The sequence below is a fragment of the Colobus angolensis genome, unplaced genomic scaffold (genome assembly GCF_000951035.1).
Source record: "Colobus angolensis palliatus isolate OR3802 unplaced genomic scaffold, Cang.pa_1.0 Scaffold569, whole genome shotgun sequence".
In the NCBI taxonomy this organism is placed as follows: Eukaryota; Metazoa; Chordata; class Mammalia; order Primates; family Cercopithecidae; genus Colobus; species Colobus angolensis.
Genome location: NW_012119254.1, coordinates 1437319 through 1454495, shown reverse-complemented (window position 1 = coordinate 1454495; position 17177 = coordinate 1437319). Strand labels below are relative to the sequence as shown.

At 38.8% G+C, this 17177-nt stretch overlaps 1 protein-coding gene across 3 annotated transcripts in view; it reads right to left on the bottom strand.

Annotated features, from left to right (window-relative positions):
• Positions 1–17177, bottom strand: part of ABCB4 (ATP-binding cassette, sub-family B (MDR/TAP), member 4) — a 68622-nt gene that overhangs the window by 17525 nt on the left and 33920 nt on the right. For all 3 annotated transcript variants that reach the window (XM_011961771.1, XM_011961772.1, XM_011961770.1), the window contains exons 14-19: positions 13513–13674; positions 8893–9063; positions 6044–6190; positions 4263–4367; positions 2133–2210; positions 697–780 (exon numbers count right to left, since the gene is read on the bottom strand). In XM_011961771.1, the coding sequence (XP_011817161.1) occupies positions 697–780; positions 2133–2210; positions 4263–4367; positions 6044–6190; positions 8893–9063; positions 13513–13674 (747 nt within the window). The remainder of the gene's footprint in view (positions 1–696; positions 781–2132; positions 2211–4262; positions 4368–6043; positions 6191–8892; positions 9064–13512; positions 13675–17177) is intronic.

Genomic DNA, 17177 nt, shown 5'->3' with positions numbered 1-17177 from the left:
ATTTTAAAGGCCATTTGCTTCAAAAGTGTAAAAGGGAAATTTACACACTCCCAGAGACCATCTATTGTTACAAAGGGTACGTGTCCTAAGAGACAATCCACCACAAAGCACATATAAGGATGAATTGGTGTTGTACTGCTCACTGCTCAGAAAACAAAGGTGGCTGTAGCGACATTACAGTCGGCTCTCTGCATCCATTCCTCCTTCTCCTGTTGTGTGGAAGCAGTGAGCAGCAAAGTAACCCACCTCAGCTACAGGGGTGGGGATGTAGGCCACACAGAACATCGCTGTCCCCTGGAGACAGCTAGTGGTTCAGGGTGGGGCATGTGACCCAAATTAGCCCAGATTAGATTTCAGCAAAGGGTTTTGTTTGGGGGTTGAGGTAAAGGTGTGTGCTCTCTTTCACTGGATGGGAAATAAGGAAGCTTGTAGTTCTAATTACTATTAGCAGCCATTCCCTGACTGCAGGGAATCAGCCTTGGGATAAAGCCAAAGCCAATGATGGGAACCTGGATTCTGGATTAAATCTGGAGGGGCAGTGGGTCAACCAACCCTGAAGTTTAATCTTCTGCTTATTGTTTTGATTTGAGCTTTCTGCTATTTCTAGCTGGAAGCATCTTAACAAGTGTGGGTATGCTAAATGCTTATCTAAAACCATGTTTGTAAAAAAATACAAGTAGAGTGCAGTCTACATACTCCTTGGACTTGGGCAGCATCTGTGGCAAGTCTTGTAGAAAGTGCACCAGTACTGTTTTTATGGTCATCAAACCAGCTCATGTCCTATGGCATAAAATATACCTTTATATTAGTTCAAAATTAAAACAAGCAAAGAAAACCAGACAAAGCCTCCCAAAGCTCCAAGGCTGAGGAAATTTAGGGAATATCTCAAATGCAGTGTAGAGTCCCTGGCCTTGCTCTGAGCACAATCCCCCAGAATCTGGCAGAACCCAGCTTCCTGACTGCTCTGTGGTAGCAGGGAGAGCATCTCTGGTCTAGGGGAGCAGGGCTCACCCAGATGGCTGCCATGCTCTTTGCCAGGTTCGCCCAAGGCTGGGAGGCTGGTGGGCATTCCATTCACCCAACCATCATGTCTTTCACTATGGACACTTCTGCCCTGATATGGTGTTGTCTCTCATAAAGGGTGGTGGAGCTGTCTTGGACATGTTGTTCTGATAGATTCTAGGCAGGAGAAAATAAGCCCCGGTTTCTCACCAAGCTTTTGTTTGATATTTAAAAAAAAAAAAAAACACTGATTAAAAGTGTGTCTTATATCCAGTTAGCCACAGGTGAAAAAAGAAGCATGTCTGAGACTTGATTTTAATTGTAAGCTACTCATCCATGGCATCTTTTACCTTAACATAATTTTTCTTGCATAGCAAGAGTTTAGGAGATACTGAAATAGAATTTGTAAACAGATTTAATTAGAATATACTCCCTATTATGTGCCCATTTGTGAACAGGAATGTAATCAGTTCCTGTCAATTGAATGGATAATATTCTAGCCCTCTCTTAGGCATTTTCTATAAAAATAGATAATTCATGTTTGCACATTTTCGTATGTCATGCACTAGAATGTGAACTTACCAGGAGAGTAAATAATGGATTGTACAGTACTAGCCACCAGCACACTGTCTGGTACATGATAAGTAATGTTTGAATAAACCAACACATGAATTAATGTGAAAATAGACCTCAAATAAGAAATAAACAAAACAATTATTAACATTCGAGAATACCTACAGTTAGTATGGTAGATTGTGGTACATGAGATTAAATGCTACCAACTAGCTTTTCTTGGTTTAAAGACATCCTGGAGTCTCAATGGACTCACCAGGGCCTGCACAGGATCCAGAAAAGAGATACAGGTCTTTGAAATGATGGTGTCTACATGGAGAGAGATATTTACAGAATAAGCCAAAGCTACCCAAACAAAGCCTATTTCTGTGAAAAAAAAAATCATGAGAGGTCTTTAGCTCTTGAAGGACCAGGACAATTTGTAGGACTCTGCCCCATCCTTGCATGAATACCATGGGGGGAAAACATGCCTATCAACATAGCAATAAGAACAGTAAGAAACTTAATACGGAAGAAATGTGAAAAACCGGAAGGCATTCTCCAGCGCACACTCCTACCTGTCTTAGCATTGCTTTAAAAGCCATTGACCGTAGTCTCCTGGTGAGGATCTCGCCAGCTTTCCCAAACGTGAAACCCTGGTTGAGAAAAAAGGCTATGGTCTCTTTTGATCTTTATGTATGTAATTGCACCAGACCAATCCTGTTCAACTTTTATGTAGCAAAGTTATGAGCTGTTTTACAGTTGCCACAGACCCTCAAGTCATGTTAATAACCTGAGCAACCCCAGATGAATCAAACATGCAGCCATAGCGGGAACCTAAGTGCTCCGAACCAAGAATCAGGGACTGAATGAAGAAGCAGACACCACAGTGCAGGATGCAGGATTCAATCAGATCGAGCTCTGACATCACCCCATGGCAGGATCCAGTCAGATTGTGCTTCCCGGCATCACCTCATTGCAAGATCCAATCAGATCACACTTCATTACAATATGCTTATAAAACCTGACCCAGCCTCCAGCTTGGGGAGATACTGCTTTGGGAACTATGCCCTATGAGCTCCTCACTTGTGACAAGTTATAAAATTCCCTTGCTAAATCCTCCTTGATGTGGTCATTGGATTGAAACCCACCAAGTGACCAAACCCACTTGCTGTATGGGTAACAGTTCCTAGTATTCTGACACAGGTGCATATATTCACATTGATTTTACATTATTTGTATGTTAATCATCTATTTAAATAACAAAAGTCGAGGACCAAATACGAATTCAAAGCTCCCATGTGAAATTCATGTACTGCAAAATCATTAGTATGCATTAGAATCAAAGGCCAAAAATCTTAAAGGTGTCCAGTCCTGGCTTCTAAACCATTCTAAATAAGTTTATTTTTCAAAACTTTGAAGGGCAACATCTCAGTGACAAAGATACTGTGTTTAACTACAACATTCAGTGTGTTCCTACTACTTCCAACAAAGCAGTTAAATACAGAAGTAACAAAGTCCTACACAGGAATTCATTTTGGCTCGTGCAGTGTAGGGGAAGGATGTCCTTAGAAACAAGATCCAAATGAGTATGCTGGTTCCTGGTCACTGCTCCACCTGCACTCAAATTGGGGAACAATCAGGGTATTCTTCCTTCTCCAGCCTCTTTGGGACAATTTCCTTCTAATTACCACATCCAAACTGGAGAGGAGTCCAGATGTCCAGAAGTGGGCTTACTTCTGGGATGTGTGAGTCTCCAGCCACACTGTGAGTGTTGGGGTAGCCGTGCCGAGGGCACATTGGGGAGTGCACATCAGAACTGTTTACTAAGCCAGGGGGATGGGTGATCAGTGCACCTGGTGAATAGGTCCCAGGTGTTCCTTGTCCAGGACCAGACTGCCCTCCCCCTCCATTTGCTGGCAGATTGCTACAGGCAATACAGTTCTATGCATCAGCCCACTGTTCCTGCAGCCCCTGAAACACATTTTTCTAGCTGCACTGCCTAGCATCCCAGGGATTGGGGCTGGATCAGATCATTGAGTTGTATCTAGTAGGGCAATGATTTCTAAATAAAAAGCTTGGTTTACTTTTGCCATTGGTTCAACAAAAATAAAAGAGAAGCATGCTGGCACGACTAGGAAACACTATTTTGCTGACTGGATTGTATTATATTTGAAAGGCCTATGTGGTGCCCACTGGGTTAAAGAGACAAAAGAAATTAAAGAGAAGTCTAACTAGGTAGAAAAGTACAATTAGAGAGTTTGACTAGTTTATTTTGGCCAGGTCTACAATATTAGAATGCAAAATACTGTGTTCTTTCAAATAGTTCATCAATTAAGTAGGAAAAGATCAGAGAAGTTACTTATTATTCTATAAAGAGTAACAACAGGAAAGAGAATGCTATTGGACCGTACTTCCCCAGTTCGCAACCCGTTGAATTTAAGTTACTCTTATGTTCTGCAGTAAACTGAGGTCTCTTGTTCCTTGGTAATGAATGTTTGCTGAGGGCAAACTCGTAATCTAATATAATTTAGGACACAGGGAAGTCACAGTTCCCCCTGATAAGGAGTCTACCCTCCAGCAGAGCCTCATGCCAATCGTGTTTGCAATTTATTTCACTGTAAGAATTTGGAAGCTCCATTAGGTTTAATTTAACTTCTCTAATTAAATTATAAACTTGATGAGAAAGGCAAATCATGGGTACCTACCTGAAAGAAGAAAGTAAAAAAAGAAATAATTCCCAGACATAAGAAAAGCAAAGAGAACATGTTGCACTTCTGCTGCTTCACTGCATCGTCGCCTGGTCCAAAAATCTACAAAAGAATATTTAAAATGCCCACTTGGATTACATGATTGATCCTTGTTCACTACCCCATAAATAGTGGCTTGACTGTCACATGTTTAAAACCAGGCTTCAAATATGTAGGGTTTTGGTAATTGTGGTAAAATATACATAACACGAAATTCACCATTTTAACCATTTTTAAGTGTATAATTCAGTGGCATTAAGTATAGTCACATTGTTGTGCAACTTTCACCACTATCCATCTACAGAACTTTTCACCTTCCCAAACTTCCCAAACTTGATACTATTACAATGACTTCCCATTCCCTCCCTCCTCCTAGTTCCTGGTAATCTCTATTCTACTTTCTGACTGCATGGTTATTAACATAGGTTGACATACTGCATATGGACAGTGAGTGGCTGCACATTTTAGCATTTGTTCCTCTTCCTATATGTCCCCTTTTCCCTCTGATTCCTCCCTGCCTCAGCCCTCCATTTCTCATTCCATCAGGCTTCTACCCAGAGGGTCCTCTCCTGAGCATTCTATCTGAAATAGCACCCCCAGCTAACCCCTCTCTATTACCCTACCCATCTTTTAAAACACTTGTTATCCCTCAACATGTTACATGTTTGTGGGATTATTTGTTTGTCTGTTGCGTATCTTCCCCAACAGAAACCATGCTGTTTGAGGACATGACTCGGTTTATTTGTGTACCACTGTATCTCCAGTGCCTGGAGAAGCACTAGGCAGATAAATGCCCCAAAATATATAGTCTACATTGCCTTGAATTGCAAGAGAGCCAGAGCTTGCTTTGTTTTGAAACTTTAAAAGATGTGGAGGAGGATCCTTTCTAATTTATTTATTTTTTGGCTTGTGGTCTTAATTGTGGATCAATGTCCAACATCACAAAATAATAAACTCATAACATGATGGAGAATTATTTGTCCTCAACAATAAAGTCTCTCCAACAATGTTAGAGGTTGACTAAAATTGTAGAATACGAATTCTGGATTTCACGGAATTGATGGAGGCTTTGTATCTGTGATAACTTCCTTTAAATATCCCCCAATTAATTGAATGATTGACTAGTATGTTTTCATTCTTAGTCTTGGACTCCCCAAGCCTTGGAAGGATTGCTAAAATGGGGTGGCTATTGCTTTTTGAATACTTACTACAAGGCACACACTCTTAAATGCTTTCCAGATAGTTACCTATATAATCTCTTAATCCTCAGCCAAGTTATGAGATAGATTTATTGTATAGATGAAGAAACTGAGGTACCAAGAGCTATTGAGTGGTGAGGCCAGTCTATACCCAATGCCTGGACTCTTATTAAACTCTATGACTTTAATCCCCCCCGCTCCACTCTCTCTCCACCTCACTGTGTGACGTGTACCAGCTTCTCTACACAAACAGATTGGGGATCATTGTCTGACACCAGTTTCACCAAATGAAGAGAGCTCATTAGAATGCCTTCTTCACTGATTTTACATTTTATAATTTCATTAATATCATAATTTAGAGTGATTCAAAGGCTACTTATCTTTTCCCTCACAGCTTTTCTCAAAAGGGATTTAAGGACTTTGGCTTAGTTTAATTTAAGGCTGCTTAATCCCAGAATGGAGCCAGTTAGTGAGGTTGGGAGAAGCAGCAGCTGATGAACTGATTTAATTCAGGCTGTTATGGGATGTTTGCAAACTTACCTCTATGATCTCTGAGAATATGATTGAAAATGCCGGCTGAAGCCCCCCATTGGCAATGGCACATACTGTTCCCACGACGAAGTAGGGCCATTCTGTTTTATTCAGTTTCAGGACCTTCAGAAAAGACACTGGTGGCACGTTTGCTTCCTAGAACATATAAACATCAGGGCAAACTGGTGATGACACAAGAGTTACCAGAGTCCGTAGACATAGAAAAGGCATGGCCATTGCCCTCAAGGGACTTGCAAACTAGGTGCAGAGAATGACAAGCACACTACTAGAGAGTAGGACAGTATATTATAACATGTTAACAATGTTTACTGATTACACATCATAAACTGAGTATAGGTTGTTCGGCCAAGAAGCAACCTTCATGGTGTGCTTAGCCCGTCCCTATTCTGGCCTCAGCAGACTGTGAGGTAGCAGGCTCTGGGCACAAACACCTTGGCATCCAGCTCTGGAGTTACACAACACTGTGTTGGTGTGACAGTCATGGCTGGGCCACATGAGCTGAGCTGCAGTTTTCTCATATATTATTATACAGTACTGCCTCTCTAACAGGGATGATATCAGGGTCAAATGAGACAATACACCTGAGTAGATGGATAAACATCTTTGCAAATGTAGGAAACCATTACTAACTGGAGAACATGGGCTTGGCCTCCTCACTCCAAAACCTTGCCTTTTCTGTGCCATATTTCCAACTCACAAAACCAAATTAATTACATTCCTTTTCTCTTATCACACTTTTCCCTGTGCAGAGTTCTCTTATTTCATAGCTTAGCTTGTTTGTGATTTTTTTGTTTACATATCTCCATTTCTAGTATGTAACTTTTTTTTAAAGGTAAATATTATATCTTTATATTCCTAGAAAGTATCCAATTCCTGGCACATATAAGATTCTCAGCAAATGTTTAATTAAATGTCCGACCAAGCATGCAGGATTTAGGTCTCACAAAGAATGTTCTGATGATAGAAGCAGTTTAACATTAAACTTGAGACATAGGTGACTATGGGATCCCAAAAGCTTGAGGTCGCTGAGAAAGGTTATATTTATATCTCTAAAAAACAGAGAATATAGAATTAGGTTCTGTTCAGCCTTCTTCTTACAAATTACCCATTTTTTCTGTATTTCAGGGTTTTTTTTTTTTCCTCTCTAGTTAACATTATCTTTAAGTCCCTATCTCCAGCATAGTGAATGAATCTTTTTCTTGAATTACTGCTCTTCAGCACACAAACAGGTCTACTCAGGTCCCTCTAATCAGACTTAATCTCTCCCTCTCCTTTGACATGTTGTTTTCCCCCTGCGATGGTACTTGGGACAGTTGTTGATTGCAGCATTTCCTGCCTCCCCCTCTTCTCTGTGCATTTCTTTAAGAGACGTGCTCCTGTGAAATACTGGAGTTTAAAGAGATAGCAAAATAAGTCTCAAAATAAATGAGGAAATGAAAAGTGGATAATTCCATAGCCAAAAGAGGAGAAATTGCTTATCTTACTTATAATAATGAAGCTCCAAAATGGTACAATTGTTATTCTTCTTTCTAGAAATATACCAAGATCAAGACCCCTAAGAGTATTATAATTTCTGCAATAATAGCCTACACAGATAAAAACAGATGCACTGAATTCTTGGTAGAATTAGTTTTCTCAGGCCAACACAAGAGTAAAAATAAACTCAGCCTTCGTCAATAAATAACATCAAAATATCTCAAAACTATATCTTGAAATAAGGAAATATTTTTTTGGAATGGATTCTCTCTATATAATAAAATTATTTGTTACAGCCTGGGCAACATGGTAAAACCTCGTCTCTATAAAAAGCACAAAAAAATTAACCAGGTGTGGTGGTACACACCTGTCGTCCCGGCTACTCAGGAGGCCGAAGTGGGACAATCAGTTGACCCCAGGAAGTGGAGGCTGCAGTGAGCTGCGATTGCACCACTGTGCTTCAGCCTGGGCAACACAGCAAGACCCTGTCTCAAAAAATAACATTAAAAATAAATAAATAAATAAAATTGTTAACTGGAATTAATAATCTCCTAAATCCAATGTTGCTATTTCTCACCATTTTCCTCTTTTTCTAAGTAAGATAATTCCAGTCTAATTTAGAGTGTCAATGCATACAGCAAAAAAAGAAAAAATTGAATTTTCCATACTCATGCTATCTAAGTATGGCCATGTGATTGAATTATGACCAATGACTTTTATAAGTAATAGTATTATATGGGAATTCTGGAAAACCTCTTTGTTTCTTCCTGTTGCTTGGACCACAGATGTGATAGGTAGGGCTTCAGGAGCCACCTTAGATCATAAGTGACCCTGAGGATGGAAACCTGATGTCAGGGTAGTGCAGATAAAGATGAAGGGAGCTTGTGTCTATGGGGACTGTGGAGCTACCATTCTAAGTTTTTCACCTCTAAGATTTTGGTATGTGAAACAGAAATAAAAGCTCTTAATTTGCTTAAACAGATGCTATTCTGGGTTTCCTAATAAAGATAATCAAATGTAATCCTACCCAATAGAGTATGCAAATATCAGGGCCTCTCGTTTTGGACCAGTCTTATTATCTCTGGACCTCAAAGATGAATGTCAAATTCAATTTTAATATTAAGCCTCTCAGCACAAAGACTACATTTCTGGATTTTTTCCCTTGAAAATCCATTTATAATTGGAACTGATTTCAATTCATTGTCAAATACATTTAAAATTTGAATTTTTTTTTCTTTACAAAGAGTATGGCTCATAGTAGCAGTCATCTGTGCCTGAAAAATATTTGCAAGGCTAAGAATTTCGACAATTGTAGCAAAACTACAAAGTAAAAGACTTAATTTAAGTGAAAAACAACTTACAAGTCCATCGATTTCCACATCAAGGCTATTCTGACACATTTGTGAATTTTTAAGGTTTTTCTGAGTAGAATGCCTAAATAGACGAGATTTCCAGCCATTTGGGGCCATTCCAGTGGCAGCCTTTTCATCATTTAGTTCAAATTCTTCTGACTGGGTCTGGCTTCCTGATGTCTGAAAGAATATCAAGACATTAAAGTGTGTGTGTGTGTGTGTGTGTGTATGTCCAAATGGACGTAACCTCTAAGTTTAGAATCATAAAGCAATTTGGAATATTACATGTATCAAGCTTTTCAGATTTCCTAAGTGCTTCTCAATCAAGGATAGCTAAAAACCTATAAAGAACTATAGAAAAGTTAAATTCAATTTGGACAATAAGAAAATTGGAGTATAAGAATATTTTCTAAAAAGTTAAAGACACATTTTTCATAATCCAGAAGGTATACAGGAATTTACTCAATATGCAGTAATTCAGGGAACAAGTCATGGCCACCAAGAAAGGGAAGAAGAGTACATGGAAACACTACTAAGGGTTTGTTTTTAAATCTACAAACAAGGAAAGCTGAATCAAAGAGCCTGATCACTACCCACGGGAGGTAAAACTGTCTTCCTTGGCTGGCTGAGTATGGTCATCTTCCTTCATCACAGTCCTGCTCTGACGCACACCTTGACCCATGTGACCCAACATGCAGGCTCAGCATCATTGCTGACTGTGAGATCAATTCTCTTTTTAATGGGAATGGGGATGGGGAGTGGCGATCTAAGGACTTCTAGTTCACTGCCTAGTATGGTTGAGGGAACATCAAGCCCTGCTGGAGTTGGACTTTGGTCTGCTTCCCTGTTTGCTTCATCTATGTCCAACTACACATCTTAATGGTTGGTTCAGGGTCTTAGTCCTTGTAGTAGTGTCTTGTTCTTGCTCCTCCCTTCAAGTCCTGCCCTGAACCCAATCTTCTGGCTAGTGCCTTACTGTACCTACAATAACCAATTATGATCTCTTAGCAGTTGCTCATTCAACATCTGACAGAACACTGCCCATGTGCTTATATATTGCCTTGAACCACATTGCAATGATATGTTCTGCTTGGTGAACTTCCTTATTTGCTCATTACTGAATCAATTTTATACCATCTCTCAACAAAAACCAACCTAGGCTACAGACTTTGTAACTTATCCCTTGCATTCTCACTGCCATCTGTTCCCACACTGCTACCAGATTTATTTTCCTAAAGGGCAGCTCAAAATCATCCCCAGCTTCCCAGTACCTGCCCAAGCCTGGATCCCCAAAAATCTAGCTCATGGCAAGTCAAACCGGACCACCTCTCATGAATACCTCCCCGGAACTTTTCCTCTTTTTGTAATCTCATCTATGCTATCAAGAGGTCCATCTCAACGGATAGTTCTTCCAATAAGCCCATTCAGATTTTAGCTTCCTTCTATGACCAAATGAACATTACCTGTCTCTTTCATAATATTTTTTCTGTGCCTTGCCTAAAACACTCACTTGGTGTTGGGTGCTTCAGCTGAAAGTCATCAAGCTCCAAGCCAAGAGAGCCACTTTTCCACCAGGTGTTAAAAAGTATCTATTTAAAACTGGTAGCCCTCATTTCTTCCACCCAGATATACTTCAGATGTCTCAAAGATTTAATTGTAAAAAGCAGAACAATAAATTCTGAAAGGAAATGGGGTGAATATCCTTTCAAAGAACAACCTCAAATCCTGACGACATGGAGGAAAAAACTGACAACCTAATTACATACAATTTTAAAGCTTCTTTATGGTAGCCAAATACAACAAAGTGAAATGGAAAGGAACGAAGCAGGAAAAAAAAAATCTCTCCAATACATGCAAGAGAAGAGTGTATTTCCTTTTTATGTAAAGAGTTCTTACAAATCAATAAGAATATTAGGAACAACACAACAGAAAAATGTCCTAATACAGGAACAAATACTTTCACAGAGGAAGAAAAATATAAATGGCCAATAAAAATGTGAAAATAAGCTCAATATTATAAATAGTTAAATTTGAAGATACTGTTTAACTCTTTAAACTGGCAAAGATGAAAAATAAATATGAAATGGCTATCAGTGGCTATTTGTAGGGATTTGGCTTATGATGACTTTCAAGTGTCTAAAATGTACATGTTTGGATTTTTTAAAAATGCTTGATTTTTTAAAAGAATGGATTACTTTATAATCAGAAAAAAATTAAGATACACCTAAGAGAAGCAACAAAGAGCCAACAGTCTACCTAACGGAAAAGCAGTGATACTTCTTAGAAACAACACCAAAACAAGGTTGAATGAAAACCAGGTTGGTCTTTGAGACTTGAGAAAAGAGTACTGCATTAGCTTGAGCATCTGCTGACTCTCAGGCTCACAATGGGTCTTTCCCTCATCTCTCCAGCCTTACCAAGTAAGTGGGAGGGCAAAACTCAAATCAGAAATGTGAAATTTGGGGGTACCCAGGTGGAACCATTCAAAGGGGCTGAGAATCACAGAATGCCAGAGCTGGTAGAAATATCAGAGGTCATCTTACTTCAAGCTCATGCTCATTTAGCAAGTGAGGATACCAAAACCCAATTTGGTTAAATGACTTGCTCAAAGCTGTTGCCTAGTTGGTGACAGATTTCTATCATGCCAGACCACTCATTGTTCAGTCTTCAAATGTACAACTTTTCCTAAGAAAGTAAGCTTGGAAATATGATATAGAAAGGTGAGAGCTGTCTGTATCTCTTTAGCAGTCTCCCAATCCAAGTCCTGATGGAAGCAGAGGTCATTCTTACAGAGCTTATCGCAATAGGACAGCCAAGTGGTTATCTCACTTGAGGATTCAACATGTCATTAGGGGCAAAATCACAGACCCTTGGTAACCATTCATGAAATGAAAACTAAAATGGATTTAAAGTAACATTTTATGCATTCCTAACTAGTGAAATGACAAAAATCCTTTATGGTGGCTAGACCATATGGTAGCATTCGGCAAAGACACTGTGATTGATTCCCTCCTACTGGAGAACACTCTCTGGCAAATGCAAGCCTGAGTTATAAAACTTTTCGTCATTTCATTTGGTATTTTCATTTGGGGGAATTTGCAAGTTTTAGTAACCATAATTTATCACCATCTAATTTTTTTTTTAAAGAAAAACAGCTTTTTTGAAATATAATTAGCATATCACAAAATTCACCCCTTTAAACATTTCAGTGGTTTTTTTTTTTTGGTACACAAATATTCAGATGTTTATTTTTATAAACTTATAGCAACCTCTCATGGTAGGTTTGGTATTCCAAATGTAGAAACAAAGGCTCAGAAGAGTTAAGTTACTTGTCAGAAAACAAGGCAAAATTTTGACAACCTTTTTTGATCTACTTGTGCTCACAATGGCAATATTTAGAATAGAGAAATACTGGAAACAGATCAAATATCTAACTTTAGAAAAATGACTAATTTCACACATTAATAAAATGAACTTCTGAGCACCCATTCAAATAATAGTATGTGGATGACATATATCTGAAATGTTAAGACAAAAGAACAAAACAATGTGTGTACATACTAATTACAGTTGTTATCAAAGCAAATGTATATAGAATTTGTTCATAGAATAAAATATTCTTAGGTTATTTATTCTGCAATGTTGCTCAAGTGACTGAGTATAATAACATGTCTTAATAAGAAGAAAAACTAATAGTTATCAATATAACCTGTTTTAAGAACTAGAGTGAATGAATGCTCTTTTCTTTCTTTCTTTCTTTTTTCTCTGAGATGGAGTCTCCCTCTGTCACCCAGGCTGGAGGGCAGTGGTGTGGTCTCAGCTCATTGCAATCTCCACCTCCCAGATTCAAGTGATTCTCCTGCCTCAGCCTCCCAAGTACCTGGGACTATAGGCGTACGCCACCATGCCCAGCTAATTTTTTTATTTTTAGTAGAGACAGTGTTTCACAATGTTGGCCAGGTTCGTCTCGAACTCCTGACCTCAGGTGATCTGCCCACCTCGGCCTCCCAAAGTGCTGGGATTACAGGCATGAGCCACTGCACCCAGCCTGCTCTTTCCTTTTAAAAGACAAACTATTCACTTCCTAGAGCCATGAATCTTGATGATGGTCTTATTAGGATCATCTGGGAAACAATTTTAGATCACATGAGACCTCCCTCAACCACTAGAGATCCTGGCTCGTTAAAAGGAACCTTACAGCAGTGTTCTGGAAAAGGCTGTCACTTGTCAACGATTTCCCTAAAATGTCTCTGGTAAAGTCTCTAGCATTCCATATAACTCACAGCCAGGACTCCTCAGACAAATGTGAAACACTTCTCTCATTCTCTGACTCCCAAAACTCTGATCATTCCATTATGGTAGAAAGGACCTTTTAGTTTGACCATATTCCCCAGGTAATTAGGAATCTCTGTCCTAAGGAATATATCCATGATGTTTTTGGCCCTTTCCCCTATTTTCTCACCTGCCACCTCTTTACAGATTCTGATTTAAAGTCTCAGATATACACTTTTAGGTATCTCGTTGAAGTTTCTTCTTGCTCAGTATAGCAATCACTGGATCATATTTTAATATGTAAAGAACACTATGTTGAGGAGCAAATAGCAGAAAAAATTCCTGAAAAGCAAGTACCTGCATGTTGACAAGTTTGAAGTACACCCCTTCCTTCTTCATCAGTTCACTGTGGCTTCCTTGCTCCACAATTACTCCATCCTCAAACCCAGCGATGACATCTGCATTTCGGACTGTAGACAGTCGGTGTGCTATCACAATGGTGGTCCGGCCTTCTCTGGCCTAAAAGAACAAAAATGTGACGCATCAGGGTTACAGTATTGGCACACTGTCAATTAACATGCACAGTTAAGCACTTGGACGAATGCTGTTTGTAGATGATTAGAGAGTAGTTTATACTCCAGATCTTTATGTGATTATGGCAAAGGCATCACTCTTGATGAAAAATTCAAGTCAGACTTGAGTTTGGGACCAGACAAGTGGCTAACCCCTTCAGTAGCAGGATGGATGATTTCTTCAGAAACCTATGGTAGTGTCAGTGTTTACTTAAGAAAAACAAGGGTTGGATCCTTCTTCAGTGTTTTCACACTTGTCTGAGAAGTCCTAGCTCTAAGTTATATGGAATGCTAGAGACATTACCAGAAATATTTTAGGGAAGTTGTTGCCAAGTGACAGCCTTTTCCAGAGCACTGCTGTAGGGTCCCTTTTTAAGAGCCTGATCGTAACTGATTCTGATGAACTGAAAGCAGGCAGTTTAGGTGAAAATGTACCTTGGGATCAGGACTGTTAAAATTATGGTTCAAAACCATCCAAAGCATAATCTCTGGAGTAAGGCAAGTAACTTTGCTCTTTAACAAGTGTGCTAGGTGATTTTTATGCATGCTAAAATCTACAAATCACCTGTCTAACTAGTTTAGTGGCCTCATATGTTTGCTTGGTGAATTTATAAATGGGCATTTAAATCCTGGATAATGCCAATAAGAGTACTGATATTATGTCATTAATAATAGCTACTCTTTCTGACACTCATTAGCCCTTTTACCCAATAGCTTAAGATCACTCCTACTCTGAGACAATCAAACCACATCATCAGGATGGTTATTAGAGAATAGCCTAATTCACCTAAGTGGTTAACATATAAATTAAAAATGAGAGGCTAGATTCGTAATAGGCAAAAAGTGGAAACAATCCAAATATTCATCAATTGGCAAACATAAAAAAAAGTGGTATATCCATACAATGGAATATTGGTAGGCCATAAAATAGAATGCATTTTGATTCACGTCACAACATAGATGAACTTTGAAAACACTGTGCTAAGTGAAAGAAGTCAGTCACAAAAGATGACACATGGTATGATTTTATTTATATGAGATATCTAAGAATAGGCAAATTCATAGAGACAGAAGGTAGATTCATGGTTGCCAAGGGCTGGAGTGAGGGTGGAATGCAGAGTGACTGGTTTCTTAATGAGGTGGTGAAAATGTTCTGGAATTCGATAGCAGTGATGGTTGCACAACCTTGTGAATATTCTAAAAACCCTGGAATTGTATATTCTTAAAGGGTGAATTTTATGGCATGCGATTTGTATCTCAATTTTTTAAAAATAGCCATGAAAATTCTGAAAAAGAAGTCAATGAGAGGAATAATGAGAAGGAAATATCTTGAACAGATATTAGTACATGAAAAGTTACAGCAATTAAAATAGTAAAATCTAGGAAAAACCAGCATGTGAATGGGTAATTTGATTAACAGAACCAAATGGAGAGTCCAGAAATAGACATAAACCATTTAAGAATCTAATTATAATAAATATGGTATGACCTATTGGTAGAGAAAAGGTGAATTATACAATAAATGGTATTGGGACAATTGTGTAGCCACTTAATAAAGTAATGTGGTATTTCTATTTTAGTCCTTACACTAAAATAAATCCAGATGAATCAATTGTTTTTAAGTAAATATAAAAGAAAAAAATCACTGAAAAGAAAGAGATGCTAGAACACAGCTCTCTTGGACAACATTTAAGACTATTCTTTCATTTTTAGTATGTAAGCCCCAAAGAAGCACTAACAAATATTTACTTATATGGAAGCTGGGTTTAGTCCATACATAATAAAGCATATAAGAAATAATTTGATTACTGTAATTGTATTCATGATACTGAGTGATGAATAAATTGCTAACAATGACTATATTATCATGATGATGATAATACGTTGATGATATGTCAACATATATACACAAAGGAATTGGAATCAGATGTATGAGTGAATGATTGCTATGTAAAAGAATTAAAGTATGTGTTCATCAATTTAAAAGTAAGCAACTGTCACCTTTGACCAAGAGAAGTTGGCCAAAGTAGAGCTTTGACACACAAAAAGTTTTTTTTTTTTTTTTTTTTTTCAGAGCTCCCAGACATCCTGATGATGACAGGACATTGGCAAATAAATATCCTAGATTTAGGTACAACAACCATTATGAAATTTAGACCTTGGACTAATTTGAGATGTGCAGGAATGAAAGGCGGGCCTAAACAAAGGGAGGACTAATCTACTAGCCTTTTGGAACTTTGGTAAAACAGCATCAAAATGAAACCTTTTGGAATCTTTTTATAAAAATCACCATAGCATCACCAATTTGATTCTTTTTTTTTTTTTTTTTTTGAGATGGAGTGTTGCTCTGTGGCCAGGCTGGAATGCAGTGGCGTGACCTCAGCTCACTGCAACCTCCGCCTCCTGGGTTCAAGCGATTATCCTGCCTCAGCCTCCCGAGCAGCTGGGACTACAGGTGCCCACCACCACGCTCGGCTAATTTGTAGTTTTAGTGAAGATGGAGTTCACCATGTTGGCCCGGATGGTCTCAATATCCTGACCTTGTGATCCGCCCGCCTCGGCCTCCCAAAGTGGTGGGATTACAAGGGTGAGCCACCGTGCCTGGCCACCATTTTGTTTCTTTTCCTGTTCTGCTATGATAACACCATGATCAGGAGTGTGCATGTAGGTATGAAACTGTATTGACTTTCTTTAAAAGAGCCAAAATACCAAATCTGCTGTTACATCTTTCTTCAAGAACTTATATTTAATAGCATTTTAATTATTTTGACAAATAGTTGCTAATCTGTAGAGTCAAAAGCTAATATGGTCATCACTATTAAATTTTATTTTAGGACCGGGTGCCGTGGCTCACGCCTGTAATCCCAGCACTTTGGGAAGCCAAGGCAGGCGGATCACGAGGTCAGGAGATTGAGACCATCCTGGCCAACATGGGGAAACCCCATCTCTACTAAAAATACAGAAATCAGCTAGGCATGGTGGCACATGCCTACAGTCCCAGATACCCAGGAGGCTGAGGCAGGAGAATTGCCTGAACCTGGGAAGCAGAGGTTGCAGTGAGCCAAGATCACACCACTGCACTCCAGCCTGGAGACAGAGCCAAGACTCTGTCTCAAAAAAAAATATTATTTTAATGTAGACATATTTTCTCAATGAGCTGGACCATCATATTCAATTTAGTAAATATTTAGCCTCTACTATGTGCAAGGCACTGGGCTGTTGTAGAGATTCAAATATGAATCTTTTTATTAATTCTGCTTCCTGGGGGTGGCATAAAAATAAGTAGCTAACTACAGTAAGCTGGTGCCACACAAGATCAATGTATAAAGGATCCACAAAAGAAAAATATTATTCTTCCAGGATGGGTAATTGGGTAGAAATAACAGTAGATATAATAGTGATATAGCCTTATGGTCCTCAGAAGCAAGACTACAATTTATGAAATTCAAC